General features: G+C 48.5%; 1 protein-coding gene across 1 annotated transcript; it reads left to right on the top strand.

Moving 5' to 3' along the window:
* The first annotated feature begins 30 nt into the window (after positions 1-30).
* Positions 31-12,238, top strand: Nt5c3b (5'-nucleotidase, cytosolic IIIB). The gene is made up of 9 exons (XM_027428158.2): positions 31-164; positions 281-379; positions 945-1,014; positions 1,098-1,144; positions 4,491-4,576; positions 5,816-5,905; positions 7,504-7,666; positions 9,660-9,860; positions 11,712-12,238. The coding sequence occupies exons 1-9, from the start codon at positions 153-155 to the stop codon at positions 11,844-11,846; spliced, it is 903 nt and encodes a 300-aa protein (XP_027283959.1). The 5' UTR covers positions 31-152; the 3' UTR covers positions 11,847-12,238.
* The last annotated feature ends 3,810 nt before the right edge of the window (positions 12,239-16,048 follow it).

Here is a 16,048-nt window from a genome sequence, read left to right as displayed (position 1 = left end):
CTGCCCCTTTTCTCCTGCCAGCTTCCTGAGCCAGCCTGCAAACGGCCGGCCCACAGCCCCCAGTCCAGCGCTACTTTAGCGAGACGACGCCTGCGCAGTGAGGCTGCGGGGCGGGCGCTGTCTTCGGAGCCGCCCACCAGGCCGTCGGCGCGATGGCGGAGGAGGTGAGGCCGCGGTGGGGAGCGATCCCGCGTGGCGGGATCGCGGGCGCGGGGAGGCCCGGCTGCCCCGGTGCCCATCGTGGCGCTCGGGTCAGCGGGGCTCTCGGGTCTCGCGACAGGTGAACAGTCTGATGAAGGCCACGGTCTTGATGCGGCAGCCCGGGCGGGTGCAGGAAATCGTGGGCGCCCTTCGCAGGGGCGGAGGAGATCGCCTGCAGGTACCGGGGTGCGGGGCACGGTCGGGCCGGGCGGCGGAAGGGTGCCTGTCCTGCGGCCTTCCCGTCAGAGCCGATGCGCACGCTGCGAGCCTGCCCAGAGTGAGCGTCAACAAACAGATCGGCTCGCCTCGGGAGTGAGCCTACCTGTCCCAACAGCCAACTTTCAAAGTAGTCCTGCGTGGTGGCGCCGCTTGGTTTCAGAAAGCAAGTGGGCGGAGCCTGGCTGCCCCGCTATCTCAGGCTAGCTGGCTCCACAAGAAGTTAAGGTGGGGAGAGCCAGAAAGGTCGGAAGGCACCGTAAGAAAGAACCGATGCATTTGAGAAAAGATGCCACTGAGAGTCACCCGCGCACTCGGGGGATTTTGTTTTCCTCAAGGTTAATTCGTGTACTGGCACAGGATCCCTTTCCTTCCCCGCTCTGTCTCTAGCTTTGCAAAGGCTTTGCTGCTGACTGGGCAGCGAGTGGCCGATTAGACTTGTGGTTAGCCCAGGCTGAGGCAAGGCCAGGTTAGAAGGTGCGTCTACCACCATCGTCAGCCACCATCGTCTCTCTTTGGTCTCTTAGGTGATTTCTGATTTTGACATGACCTTGAGCAGATTTGCTTACAATGGACAGCGATGCCCCTCTTCCCACAGTAAGTCACATTTCAGACTTCCTTGCAGGGCTCAGAATGACAGCTGCTAAGGAGCAAGTAAAGGGAGTTTTGTGTTTTTTCAGATATTCTGGATAACAGCAAAATCATCAGTGAGGATTGTCGCAAAGAGGTGGGTCACTCCCTTCTTTGCTCAAAAATGGCTAGGCTTCTGGGATTGAACTACAGACTCCCTGACAGCAATCTTAAGAAAGTTCATTCTTTAAATCAGTGTGGAGCCGGGCAGTGGTGGTGCATGTCTTTAATCCCAGCACTTGGGAGGCAGAGGCAGGCAGATCTCTGTGAGTTCGAGACCAGCCTGGTCTACAAGAGCTAGTTCCAGGACAGCCTCCAAAAGCCACAGAGAAAACCTGTCTGGAAAAACCAACCAACCAAACAAACAAACAAAAAAACCAAAACAGTGTGAAGGCCTATAATTCTCATTTTTTGGGAGAGCGAGGCGGGAGACTCACAAGTTCAGGGTCTGCATGGACTCCAGAAGGAGTTCAAGTCATCTTGGGCAACTTAGTGAGACTCTACCTCAACATAAAAAGCTTGAAAAAGGAAGCAGGGCATAAAGGAAGCCAGGCAGTGGTGGCGCACGCCTTTGATCTCAGCATAGGCAGGCAGGTCTCTGAGTTCAAGGTCTGCAAAGTGTGCCAGTACTAGGCCATCCAGGGCTAACAGAGAAACCCTGTCTCAACACACCCCTCCCCCCCAAAAAAAAAAAGAAAGAAAAGAAAAAAGAGGCATCTGAGCAGCATTCATGGGAAAGAGACAGGTGAATCTCTATGAGTTCAGTGCCAGCCTGGTCTACGTGGCAAGTCCCAGACCAGCCAAGGCTATGTAGTGAGACCTTGTCTCAAAAAGAGGGAGTCTGGGATATAGCTCAGAGATAGCTCACCAAGCATGCCTGAGAGAGGGACAGAGACATATGCATTCAGGCACCCTTAGAGAATCCCCTGGAACTGGAGTTATGGGTGGTTGCGAATTACCTGAAGTGGAAGCTGAGAATTGAACTCCCGTCCTCTGGAAGACCAGTATGTGTCTTAACTGCTGAACCATCTCTCCAGCCTCTGAGTCTAGTCTTAATGCATGAGAGCAGTTTTTCCCTACTGATGGAGACAGGATGATGGGTGGTTCATGTGTGAGCACTGTGCTTATTGAACAACCCTCTACTCCCGATGGAGGATAGAACTATCATGTTACTGTCTCCGTTTAACAGGTGAGGAAACAGCTGCTTAAAGGGGTTGAACAGCAGCTGAGCATTGGTGGTGCACGCCTTTAATCCCAGTACTCGGGAGGCAGAGGCAGGTGGATCTCTGTGGGTTTGAGGCCAGCCTGGTCTACAGAGTGAGTTATAGGACAGACTCCAAAGCTACAAAAAAAGCCTGTCTTGAAAAACCAAAAAAAAAAAAAAAAAAAAAGCTGACCATCTTGTCCGAGGTCATTCAATTGAGTCGCATGTCTTGATTTTGTATACTTTGTTCCAATCTCTTCCCACTGTATTGTGCCATGTCCTTGATGATGCTACTTTCTGGTAAGAGAACAGATATGGGGAATGCTCTGAATAAATGTTGATTCATTTCTATATGATGCATACAAATACTGAGAGGCCAGCTCTAGAGCTTTGGCCTTTGGTTTACTTGACTCCAGGCTTTTGGTCTGAGTGGTGCTTGCTGGAGCAGAGCCAGGCTAGGCTATTATATATTGTTGAGTTCATTCTAGTAGATAACTCTGTCACGTGGTTCTCTCTCTCTCTCTCTCTCTCTCTCTCCCTCCCTCCCTCTCCCTCTCTCCCTCCCTCCCTCCCTTCCCCCCTCGTCTTTCAAGACAGGGTCTCTCTGTGCAGCCTTGGATATTCTGGCTGTCCTTGAACTCACAGAGATCCACCTGCCTCTGCTTCCCATGTGCCGGCATCAAAAGGCATGCGCCACCAACGCCCAGCTGCAACAAATGCTTTTAACCATTGTCCTCTCTGTGTCCATGTTTGGTTTTTTGACATGGGTTCTCATGTAGACCTGGCTAACCTCATATTTGCTATGTGGTTAAAGATGACTTTGAACTTCTAATCTCCCAAGGACTGTAGGTATGTGCCATCACACCCTATGTGTGTTTATGTGTTCTTGGGGATGAAACCCAGGTCCACATGCGTGCTAGGCAGACATTCAGCCAGGTGAGCTACATCTTCACTTCTTTTTTTTTTTTTTAAAGATTTTATTTATTATGTATACAACATTCTGCTTCCATGTATATCTGCACACCAGAAGAGGGCACCAGGTCTCATAATGGATGGTTGTGAGCCACCATGTGGTTGCTGGAAATTGAACTCAGGACCTCTGGAAGAGCAGGACCTCTGAGCCATCTCTCCAGCCCCCCATCTCCACTTCTTATTTGACATTTGTTACTTATAATGTCTGCCTCATTGACTAGTTTCTTGTTGTTTTTGGTTTTTTCAGACAGGGTTTCTCTGTGTAACAGCTCTTGCTGTCCTGAAACTTGCTTTGTAGACCAGGCTGTCCTTGAACTCACACAGATTATCCTGCCTCTGGCCCCAAGTGCTGGGATTAAAGGTATGAGCCACCATGCCAAGGTCTCACTGACTATTCTTTTTTTTCGAGACAGAGTCGCTCTGTGGTTTTGGAGGCTGTCCTGGAACTAGCTCTTGTAGACCAGGGTGGTCTCAAACTCACAGAGACCCACCTGCCTCTGCCTCCCGAGTGCTGGGATTAAAGGCGTGTACCACTAACGCCCGGCTCTGACTAGTTTTTATTACTGTTATTTTATGTGTCTATGTGTTTTGCCTGCGTTTATGTCTTATGTCTGTATACCACATGAATGTCTGGTGCCCACTGAGGTCAGAAGAGGGTGTCAGATCCTCTAGGAATAGAGTTATAAACAGTTGTGAGCCGCTATGTAGATGCTGGGGATTGTACCCTGGTCCTCTGCAAGAGCAGCAAGTGTTCTTAACTACTGAGCTAACTCTTCAGCCCCCATTGATTTTGTAAAGCTGAGGATTGCGCTCTAGGCAAGCTCTCTGCCGACAGGCTGCATCCCCGCTCCCAATTCTTGTCTTCCCACCCCCTGTCTGTGTATGTTTATATTTTGATTTTGAGACATAGTTTTACTATTTAGGCTTGCCTGGATAGCAAGCAATATATACTTACCTATATCCTTCCAAGTGTGGGGATTATAGGCATGGGCCACCAAGTCTAGCTCATGTGAGGACTCTTAAGCCTCATTCTCGGGGTCGTGCCGACGAGTGATGAACTCTGTGAATGCAACCACACTGCAAATCGTATATAATAGCGAGCTGTTGAGAATCGGGAGGAGAAACTCGAGTTTCATAAATGGGGTATTCCCACATGAAGACTTGAAGAAAACTTTCTCACGTAAAACTCCATCCTTGAGGTGATTTTGTCTTAACTGGGGCCAATGTGATGTGCACTAATGACCGTTCTCCTTGTTGGCTGTCCCAGCTCACAGCGCTCTTTCACCACTATTATCCCATTGAGATCGACCCTCACCAGACCATCAAAGAGAAGTTGCCTCATATGGTACAGTGGTAAGTGGCACTGACAAGGAAGAACTCCTGTGACTGAAGATGTTGTGGGCCAGCATGACTGTCCTTCCAGAGCTTCAGTGAGCTTCCTTCCTGAGGGCCATGACACTGGCCCAGCTCTAAGAACCAACATCCACTTACACCCTGGCTCTTTGCTGCTGCTAGAGTGGAAAACCTCAGGGACTTCTTGGAGTAAGTTAGAAATGCCTTGGCTTGGGAGATAAGCAGCAAGTGACCTTCATTTAGTGTGTTTTGTTCTAGTGTAACAGAGTTATCACAGTCTGGATAACACATGATGAACAGAGTTCATTCAGGAGGCTGGGAAGTCCCAGATGAAGGGTCTGGCATCTGCTAAGGACTTGATTGTTGTGTCATTTCATAGCAGAAGAGCTAAAAGAGGGCAAGAGTGACAGGGAAAAAAGAAAAGAGAGAGAGTAAGAGGCTGAACTTACCTTTTTATAACCTAGTTACATTATTCATTCTTGAGGACAAAGCCCCTTGCTTGGCCCAACACCTCTGTTGGGGATTGTCGAAGCTACTTTTTTAGTGCTGTGCTAAGATAGCGTGACCAAGGCAACTTACAGAAGAAAGAGTTTTTTGGGAAGGCTTACAGTTCAGAGGGTGATGGCCATCGTGTCAGGGATCACGGCAGCAGGAAGGCAGGCGTGGCTTTTGAAACTTCAAAGCCTACCCCTAGTGACACACCTCCAGCAAGGCCACAACTCCTAATCCTTCCCAAACAGTCCCACCAGCTTTGGAGAACATTCAAATATTTGAGCCAACAGAAGTTATTCTCATTCAAACCACCACAGAGTTCCAGTTTGTAACCTGGGGACACAATCAAACTGAAAATTTCTGGTAGAAACAAACACCACTAAGTGTGGCCATAGTGGTGTAAGTACATCATCCTAGCACTTGGAAGTTGGGGGCAGAAGGACCAAGGTTGTTCTTGGCTACATAGGAAGTTGTAGCCTGTGCCACACAAGACCCCATTAAAAAACACACTGGCATTCCTGGACAGAGCCAAAGGTCCCTATTAGGGAGAGGTTAGGAGGAGTTTTGATCTCCCTAGTCCACTGCACAGCTCTGGTCTCCCTTCTCCTAAGGATCACTTAAAGTCCTTCAGGAAATGCCTCTGTGGGACAGAATGTGCTCATTCCCCCAGTGAGTGCTACCAGAGGGAATAAGGGACAGGGCACTCGATTTCCTGGGGTGACTGGGCCTTGGGGTAACTGTTCCTAGGTGGTCCAAAGCCCACAATCTCCTGTGCCAGCAGAGGATACAGAAATTCCAGATAGCGCAAGTGGTTGGAGAGTCCACTGCGATGCTCAGGTAAGCTGCTTGCTGTAAAAGTCTTTCCACAAACTAGTTCGAGCAGCTTTGGGGGTTGAGTGGGGTGTGGCTCCCTGGTTAAATACTTTCCTGGCCTGTTGGAGGCCTGTGGATTCCACCCTTGGCATGGAAAAGCAAAAATAAAAATAAAAGCCAGTCTAAAACGGTTTCACCCAGGCAGAGGATGCTGGGGAGGGTTGAATGGAGTCAGTGGCTGGGAGAAGAAAAGGTGGCTTCAAAGCCATTTGCTTCAGTGGGCTGCTGTGCAAAAATAGCCAAGCCTTCATCTCCCAAGAGCCACCTACTTTTAAATGATAGTTTAAAAACAAACCAAAAAACCCCCACAACTCTGGGGTCCCTCTGGTTGACTGGTATTATGTTTTTTTCTTTCTTCTTTCTTTTTTTTTTTTTTAAAAAGATTTATTTATTATGTATACAGTGTTCTGCCTACATGTATGCCTGCTGGCCAGAAGAGGGCACCAAGTCTCATTATAAATGGTTATGAGCCACCATGTGGTTGCTGGGAATTGAACTCAGGACCTCTGGAAGAGCAGTCAGTGCTCTTAACCTCTGAGCCATCTCTCCAGCCCCTCTTTTTTTTTTTGAGATAGGGTTTCTCTATGTAGTTTTGGAGCCTGTTCTGGCACCAGGATCTGTAGCCCAGGCTGTCCTCAAACTCACAGACATCCACCTGCCTCTCCCTCCCTCCTAAGTGCTGGGATTAAAGGTGTATGCTGCCACCACCTGGCTTTTTATCTTTTTATTTCATTTTGGTTTTTCTGAGACAGGGTTTCTCTGTGTACCCCTGGGTGTCTGGGGCTTACTCTATAGACCAGGATAACCTTGAACCCAGAGATCCACCTGCCTCTGCCTGCTAAGTGCTGGAATTATAGCCATATACCATCACATGAGGTGTATGTATATATATATATATATATTTGTCTTGGTATTGAACTAAAGGTCTTAAACAAGCTACCATAAGCTCCACTTCAAAGCACAGACCTTGGGCTGGAGAGATGGATTAGAAGTTAAGAGCACTGACTGCTCTTCCAGAGGTCCTGAGTTCAATTCCCAGAAACTGCATGGTGGCTCACAACCATCTATCATGAGATCTGGTGCCCTCTTCTGGCATATAGGCAAACATGCAGACAGAACACTGTATATGTAATAAAAATAAGCAAATAAATTAAAAAAGAAAAAAAGCACAGACCTTAAAATTAATGTTTTTACATTAATTTATTATTTATTATATATTTTATTTTGTGTATATAATTGTTTGGCATGTACCTGTGTGTGTGTACCATGTGTGCCTGGTGCCTGAGGAGGCCAGAAGAGGTCATTGGACCCCCTGGAACTGCAGTCATGGATGGTTGTGAGCCACCATGTGGGTGCTGAATCCAGGCCCTCTGGTAGAGCAGCAAGTACTCCTAAAGTTGCTGAGCTGTCTCTCCAGTCCCCCCTAGTTTTTTGTTTTTGTTTTTAAAGAAAAAAGGTGGTGGGGTGGCCTATACCTTTAATCCAAGCGCTCAGGAGGTAGAAGTAGGTAGATCCCTTGAGTTCAAGGGCATGCCATTCACAATTCTCTGATCTCTTTGCAGGGAGGGATATAAGATGTTCTTTGACACACTCTACCAAAACAACATTCCTCTTTTCATCTTTTCGGCGGGCATTGGCGATATCCTGGAAGAAATTATCCGACAGATGAAAGTGTTCCACCCCAACATCCACATTGTGTCTAACTACATGGACTTCAGTGAGGATGTGAGCCACCTCTCATCTGGGCTGCAAGAGAGGAGGGGTGGGCGGCCAGCCCGGGTGCCTTTTCGCTTGGCCAACTGGCCTCTGCCCTCTGAGGGCATTTTTAGTCTGGTTTCTCTTTTCTTTCATTGAGACAAGAATTTTGCTATTTCCCCAGGCTGGCCTGGAGTTCCCGAGCTCGCTCAGTCCTCCGGCCTCGCCTCCTGAGTGACTGGGCTATAGGTGTGAATCGTGGCACTTGACTTCTGGGTTACTTGGTTTTCTTTTTTGTTTTTTGAGACAGGGTCTTCCTCTATAGCCCTGGCAGTCCTAGAGATAACTGTATAAACCAGGCTTGTATAAACCAGGCTGGCCTCTAACTCACAGAGAACCACCTGCCTCTGTCTCTCGAGTGCTGGGACTAAACCATTCACCACCACACCCAACCTGTGTTACTTTAAAAGGATCAACAGTCAGCTCTCTATCACCATAGCCCTGTGGCACCATCATAGGCTGTGTGTCACCCTGAGTACCAAAAGGCTTATGCTTGGACTTGTGTATTGAAAGCCAGAGGTAAGTAGCTCCAATTTACTCAGGTTTTCACTTCTTCTCAGTGGGCAGCCATGACGACACATGCCTTTAATCCCATCACTTGCAGCCTTAGGATTTCAAAGCCAGCCTTGACTACATAATGAGTTCAGATTCACTGGGCTACTGGAGACCTGATCTCAAACAAAAATCAGTGGTGGAATTTTGTCACTTTTGATGGCCTATAGCCAAGTGCTAGCACACCTGTGACCCAGAGAACATTTTTTTAGGTGAGCATCTGACCCTGGCCTGTTAGCAGATGCTCTTACTTCTGAATATTCCCTCAACCTGACTGAGCAACTTTTGTATTTACAGGTTTCCACTAGAATGGAGATCAGGAATACCTAAGGGTCATTATTTAAAGCAGGAATTGCAAAGTTCTCATATAAAAGGCCAAGTGGTTTGGGCCTGGAGGCACAAACTTGTGATCCCAGCTGCTTAGGGAACTTCAGGAGGGAACATTAAAAGTTTAAGACCTGCCTGGCCTGAGCTGCAGAACAAATTCAAGGAGAGCCTAGAAAGCCGGGATAGAAAAAGATGTGTCTTACAATGATGAACTGAGGCCAGGCATGATAGTGTACTCCTTTAATCCCAGCACTCAGGAGCAGAGGCAGGTTGAGGCCAGCCTGATCTACATAGTGAGTTACAGGACAGCCAGGGCTGTGTGTAGTGAGACCCTGTCTCAGAAACAGAAACAAAACAAACAAACAAAAAAACAAACAAGAAAGAAAGAAAACAGGCACAGTGGTGGCGCACACCTTTAATCCTCACACTAAGGAGGCAAAGGCAGGCAGACCTCTGAGTTCAAAGCTAGCTAAAGCCACATAGAGAGACCCTGTCTCAAAGGAAAAAAGGGGGCCTGGTGGTGGTGGCCCACCCCTTCAATCCCAGCACTGGGGAGGCAGAGGCAGGTGTATCTCTGTGAGTTTGAGACCAGCCTGGTCTACAAGAGCTAGTTCCAGGACAGCCTCCAAAGCCACAGAGAAACCCTGTCTCAAAACCACCACCCCCCTCCCCCCCCTGAAAAAAAGGAAAAAAAAAGAATTGGAGGTGTAGCTCAGTGATGGAGTGCTTGCATGTGTAAGGCCCCAGGCTAAATCCTCGTGCCTTAGTAAGAGGCTGGCCATGCTTAGGCTTCTGAGAGCAACTCTCTTGTTGCACTTCCTCTCAGCTTTGCCATCACCTCCCAGAATGCAGCCAAAAGCAAGACACAAACAAACGAGCCTAGCTGGGTTCCATGAAAATATTTATAAAAACAGACCAAATCCAGCCCCTGGCCTCTAGTTTTCCAGCCCCTCATTTAGGCTACAGTAAAGCTTTGCCATTATCTCTGGGTTTGGGAACTCTTTTTTTTTTTTTTCCATGACAGACCCATGTGCTACTTGGATCCCCCTAGCCCTGTTCTCTGTCTCTTGCTGTGATATTTTAGGGTTTCCTGCAAGGCTTCAAAGGCCAGCTTATCCACACCTACAACAAGAATAGCTCCGTGTGTGAGAACTCTGGTTACTTCCAGCAACTTCAGGGCAAAACCAACATCCTCCTGCTTGGAGACTCCATGGGGGACCTCACTATGGCTGATGGGGTCCCTGGGGTGCAGAACATTCTCAAGATTGGCTTCCTAAATGACAAGGTAGGCAGTGGCTTGGCTGGGCCTTCTCCTCTGGCTCCTACATGGGTTCCTTTTCACACCTTTTATGTGCTAGATACTGTGGAAAGGATTAGGGCTACAGAGGAGGGGCACAGTTGTGAGTTCTCTCTCGTCCCCCCCATCTCAGAATGAGGTGTGAAACAGGAATTCATTATCCTAAGCTAGTCTCAAACTAGCTTAGCTAAGGCTGACCTTGAACTTCTGACCATCTTGCCTCAATCTCCTAAATGCTGGGATTACATGAATATGCCATCATACCATGATTTATGCTCTCTGTTTAGGGGTGTGTGTGTCTGTGTGTGTGTGTGTGTGTGTGTGTGTCTGTGTGTGTGTGTGTGTGTGTGTGTGTGTGTGTGTCTGTGTGTGTGTGTGTCTGTGTGTGTGTCTGTGTGTGTGTGTGTCTGTGTGTGTGTGTCTGTGTGTGTGTCTGTGTGTGTGTTGTGTGTGTGTGTCTGTGTGTGTGTCTGTGTGTGTGTGTGTGTGTGTGTGTGTGTGTGTCTGTGTGTGTGTGTGTCTGTGTGTGTGTGTCTGTGTGTGTGTGTCTGTGTGTGTGTGTGTGTCTGTGTGTGTGTGTGTGTGTGTGTGTCTGTGTGTGTCTGTGTGTGTGTCTGTGTGTGTGTGTGTGTGTGTGTGTGTCTGTGTGTGTGTGTGTGTCTGTGTGTGTCTGTGTGTGTGTCTGTGTGTGTGTCTGTGTGTCTGTGTGTGTGTGTGTGTGTCTGTGTGTGTGTGTCTGTGTGTGTGTGTGTGTCTGTGTGTGTGTGTGTGTGTGTGTGTGTGTCTGTGTGTGTGTGTGTGTGTGTGTGTGTGTGTGTGTGTGTGTGTGTGTGTGTGTGTTGTGTGTGTGTGTGTGTGTGTGTGTGTGTGTGTGTGTGTCTGTGTGTGTGTGTGTGTGTGTGTGTGTGTGTGTGGTGTGTGTGTGTGTGTGTGTGTGTGTGTTGGAAAGGGACATAGAACCTGATAGATGCCAGGTAAGTGTTCTGTCATTGAGTTATATCCCAGTGCCTCAGCACTTTCCACTATGGCTTGACCCAAGACTTGAGAGAAGAGGGGAGGGTCAGTCTAGTCCATACGTGCATGGCTGTGTGTTCACCACATGTCAGTTCCCATGCTACTCACACAAACACTGCTAACCTGCTTAACTCTCATTTTGTGTAATGGCTCCTTGGGTTTTCCTGGAGGCAAGTATACTTATTTATTGGATTTTTGAAGCAGGGTTTCAAAACCCTGTCTTGAATGAGATGAGAAATGCCAGGGTTGAGAGCATGATTTTATTTTATTTTATTGTATTTATTTATTTATTTTTCGAGACAGGGTTTCTCTGTGTAGCTTTGAAGCCTATCCTGGCACTTGCTCTGGAGACCAGGCTGGCCTCAAACTCACAGAGATCCTCCTGCCTCTGCCTCCCGAGGGCTGGGATTAAAGGCGTGAGCTACCAACGCCCAGCAAGAGCATGATTTTATAAGAGGAAACAAAAAGAGCAGAGACTGGCAGGGATGGATAGGGTGGGCCAGAAGGGCTCAGAGAAAGCTGTCCGTAAGGGTGGGCCCAGCTAGTAGAGACTGGAGCCTATTGGATACCAGAACTGTATGAAGATTACGTGTGACACCTGGGCATTTGTCTGTAGTTCTTGTCACTGTCTGTTTGACATTGGCCAAGTGTTCAGGGTGGCAGCTCATGCTCTTCATTTGCTTGCCTGTGACCCCACATCCTGAACTCCCTAGGCTTTCCCTGGGGAATGGTGTTTGCATGCTTCTACCCTAGGCCCCTGGAGGCCTGAGAGTAAAAGATGCAAAGAGGGACATTTGGGGGACTCAGATCTGCTTTCCCGGGCAGGTGGAGGAGCGGCGGGAGCGCTACATGGATTCCTATGACATTGTGCTGGAGAAGGACGAGACGCTGGACGTGGTCAATGGGCTGCTGCAGCACATCCTGAGCCAGGGCGACTACATGGAGCTCCAGGGCTCCTAAGCAGCACGGCCCGCCCCAGCCAGGCCCTGCAGGCACTGGTGAGGGGGAATGCCTGCCTACCAAGCCTCCTCTGTGAGCGCTGAGAGAAGTCGAGGGCAGCCAAGAGCTGCTGGGCCCTCCTCACCCCTGAGTCCTTCCCCATGCCTTTGCCTTCTTCCTGCTAGAAAGCAGACAGAGGGAGGCCCCGCCTGTGGGAGGGCAGCAAGTGTGCTAACAAGTGAGCTGCCTAGTACACAGCATGTTAGCCTTCTACAGACCATCAAGTCCAAGTTTTCAGAGCTGGAAATACAGACGGCTCAGTGGTGAAGCCTAGCATGTGGCGGGCCCTGGGTCCCTTCCTCAGCACTGAAAAAAAAAAACAAAAAAAAAAAAAAAAAAAGGAAAAGCAAAAGTAAAGCTGTACATCAGATAAACACAATGTGTGAGTCAGAAATGAAAAACCGTAGCTCATGGTGTGCGAGTTGTGTGTGCAGCCTAGGCCTTGGTCCTCAAGGCACAGGACCCATAGGATTCTGGAGCTCCACAGAGCAAAGTTTGAGGACAGTGGGAAAGCTTAGAAATCCCATGTGAGTGCAGTCTGACTCTGCCTGCAGCCCGAATCCCAGAATAGCCCAGGAGCGTGTCTGTAGGTCACAGTATGTGTGTCTGGGAGAGTAAGGATGGACAGGTGTGATCCTGACCTGGAATGGGTACAGCCTTGGCTTGAAACTGGCTGGTACTGTCTGAGACACCCCCACATACACAAAGGATCCATTTGAGTATGGATTTTCCCCATGTCCTTGGATCTTTCCTCTACTTTTTGGTCCAGTGCCACCGATATAATGACCTGGAAGGGATTTTATTTTTTATTTTAATTCATGTATGTGAGTGTTTTGCCTGCATGGATGTATGTGCACCAGATGTATGCCTGGTGACTGCAGAGGTCAGAAGAGTGTGCTGGATCCCCTGAAAATGGAGTTACCAATGATTGTTATCCACCACGTGGGCTCTGGGAACTGAACCCGGATCCTCTGCAAGAGCAGCCAGTGCTCGTAACCACCAATCCACCTCTCCAGCCCCCTTAAAGGGATTTGAGACCAGACCCCTAGAAGACTGCAGGGCAACCCAGAAGGAATTGATGCATTAGGACCTTGCCATATCAGTTGTCTATAGTTTCCTTCCCTCTGTGTTCTGTAGAGAATAAAGAACTAGGGGAGTTCTCCCTGTGGCTCTTGTCAAAGAACAAGCAGAAGAGCTGGTTCTCCTAGACTTCTGAGAAAGTTGTTCATACATCTTCCGGTCCAGGAGGCTGGTTATCCAAAGTGCTGTTAGCTGCAGAGCTGAAGGGAAAGGGAACCCAGGACTAGCAAATGCCTGCTGAGTGTAGGTGCCGTGCTGGGCACCTACACACCTGCCATTTCATTCTCAGTGACTCTCAGCAGAAACCCTCATTTGCAGGTGGGTAGCTTAGACAAGATGAAAAACTTGCCCAGACATAGCTAGGAGCTAGAGCCAAGTTCTGAGTACTTCTAGCCAAAGCCTGTGCCTATTCTCCATCTGGTTGTGTTTCTCAGCTTTATTTCAGGACTGTCCTGGTTTTTGTTGGAGCTGGGCACTATGACTGGTTCAGGATCACTGGCTAACCTCTAGATCTTTCTGGAAGCTTTGATGACAAGGAGTGCCAATCACCGGCCTCCAACAATAATCATGGCTGAAGATCTTAGAGTGTGTTAGTTTTCTATTAGTGTAACAAAATACAGCAATCAATGGAGAGATTACTTATAGTTTGGGAGATTTCAGTCTGTGAACACTTGGCCCCATTGCTTTGGGCCTGTGGTGGCAGAGTAGTCATGGCAAGAGCACATGGTGGAGGAGGCCCATTTGCCTTATGGTGGCCAGGCCACAAAAGAGAAAAGAGACCAGGGCCCCACAATCCCCCTCAAAGAACACCAAATTGTCTTAGTTCCTTTTCTATTGCTGTCACAAAATAACTGAAGCACTTAGGAATGTGTTAAATTGGACCTGTGGTTTCAGCTTAGAACCCATGATGGTGCACACAGCAAAGGCGTGGTAGCAGGGATAGCTGGGAGTTTGAGATGATGTACAAACAGGAAGCAGAGAGTACCCTGGGGGTGGGGGTGGGGAGATCCTTTTGAAGCCTCAAAGCGTGTCCCCAAGACATAGGGCCTCCAATAAGACCAGATCTGATCCTTCCCAAACAGCACTACTAATTGGGGACCAAGTATTGGAACATATGACTGTGTGGGGTGAGTCTCATCCAAACCACCATGCCACTGATTTAAAACCTTGCACTAGGCCTTCTCTTGGCACCTTGGGCTGGAGATCAAGCCTTGGGGGCCACCTGATACCAAACTGTAGCACTGGGCAAGAAGATAATGCTTAGGAACAGTTTGGAATTGAGTGTGGCCTTGTTATTTTCTGTAAAGACCCACTCTGTGCTCAGAAAGCCCAGGGCATCTGTCACAGTGGGCAGAGTGAGGCAGGCAAGTTAGGGCACACAGACTGGTTTGCAGAGGTATTTCTCTCTAGGACTGCAAAGATCTGCTCAGTTCCCTTTCCTCTGGCAAGATGGAGAGGAAGTTGGGAATGCTACAGTGCTGAAAACGGATCGGTGTGAACAAGTGCAATCCAGCCTTTGTGGCTCACTTTGGGTCTTGAGCTCTGGGGGTTGTCTGCAGTTAGGGACATTGTTTCTGCCTTCAGATGAGACAATAAGAGGACAACGATCATCTCTATGCCTCTCCTGCAGATCCTCGTCTCTGGCCACTGACTCTCAAGGAGTTAGTTAGGTTTGAGGGAGGCAAACAGGAAGATCGCTGTCTGGAGTCTGCAGCTTATGAGACTGGCTGGCTTGTGCCCTTTCTGCCCCTGCCCTTGGGTTACACGTGCTCTCCTGGGCTGGAGAGATGGCTTAGCCAATTAAGCTATGCTTATTGACCATGCAATCACAAGTCAGAGTTTGATTCCCAGAAACCATGTAACAAAGAGCAGGGTACAACATACATCTTCAATCCCAGCTCTGATTTCCAAGCCAACTGGTCTAGTCTAATTTTTGACCTTCAAGTTCAATGAGAGAGCCTGTCTGAAAAAAATAAGGTATGTAAGGGGCAGAAGAGATGGCAGCAGCCCAGCCCGGTGGTGCACACCTTTAATAGCACTTGGGAGTCAGGGGCAGGCAGCTCTCTCAAGGCCAACCTGATCTACATAGCATGTTCCAAGACAGTTACAAAAACAGACCTGTCTCAAAAAAGAGGGCGGAGGAGAAAAGGCTCAGTGGTTAATGGCACTGGCTGCAAAACCACATGGGCTGAGGGGTGGGTTGGACAGATACTACCTGTTATATAAAGCTGGAGGGGAACCTTGTCAATTCCATGGCAGGCAAGGGTGACTGAGGCGGTAGACAAACATGCCAGGCAGACAGAGCTTGAGTGAGAAGTTTCATTAGAAAGGGAAGGGAGGAGGTAAAGAGACACAGAGACAGAGAGGAACAGCAGGAAAGAGCTGAAGTGGGGGGAGGGTGTTTCTTTTAAAGGGTCCTTTGCACCTGCATGCAGACTATGTAGTGATGTGGCAGCCACGGAAACCTGGGCTGTCCAGAGTACTGCCTGAGTGCGTTCTGCCAGGTGACGGGCAGGCCAGCATGATGCCTGAATCCCTACACACCCATATCCCCTCCTGTGTGTGTTTGGAAAAAAAAAAAAAAAAAAAACACAAAAATTATGGTTTTGAGTTTTTTTTTTTTGAGACAGTTTCTGTGTGGCCCTGGCTATCCTGGAACTCACTCTGTAGGCTGGTCTCAGATTTACAGAGATCTGTCTGCCTCTGCCTCCTGAGTGCTGGGATTAAAAGTGTGTGCCACCACTGCCCAGTTATAAAAAATAATCTAAAAAAAAAAGAAAAAGCATTGCTCTTCCAGAGGACTTAGGCTGGACTCCCAGCACCTACATGGCAGTTCACTATCATCTATATCTCCAGCCCCAGGAGATGCAATGCCCTCTCCTGGCCTCTGAGGACACCAGGCACATGTATGGTGCACAGACATGCCTGCAGGATAAACAGTCACACATAAATAAATGAAAGTATAGAAGACATGCATACAGGCAAAACATCCATCCGTACGTACATGCACACACACAAACACTAATTAAAAATAATAATAAGGGGGCTGGAGAGATGGCTCAGAGGTTAAGGACACTGGCCGC

The sequence above is a fragment of the Cricetulus griseus genome, chromosome 7 (genome assembly GCF_003668045.3).
Source record: "Cricetulus griseus strain 17A/GY chromosome 7, alternate assembly CriGri-PICRH-1.0, whole genome shotgun sequence".
NCBI lineage: Eukaryota > Metazoa > Chordata > Mammalia > Rodentia > Cricetidae > Cricetulus > Cricetulus griseus.
Note: the sequence above shows the minus strand (reverse complement) of the source record. Positions and strands in the feature narration are given on the sequence as shown.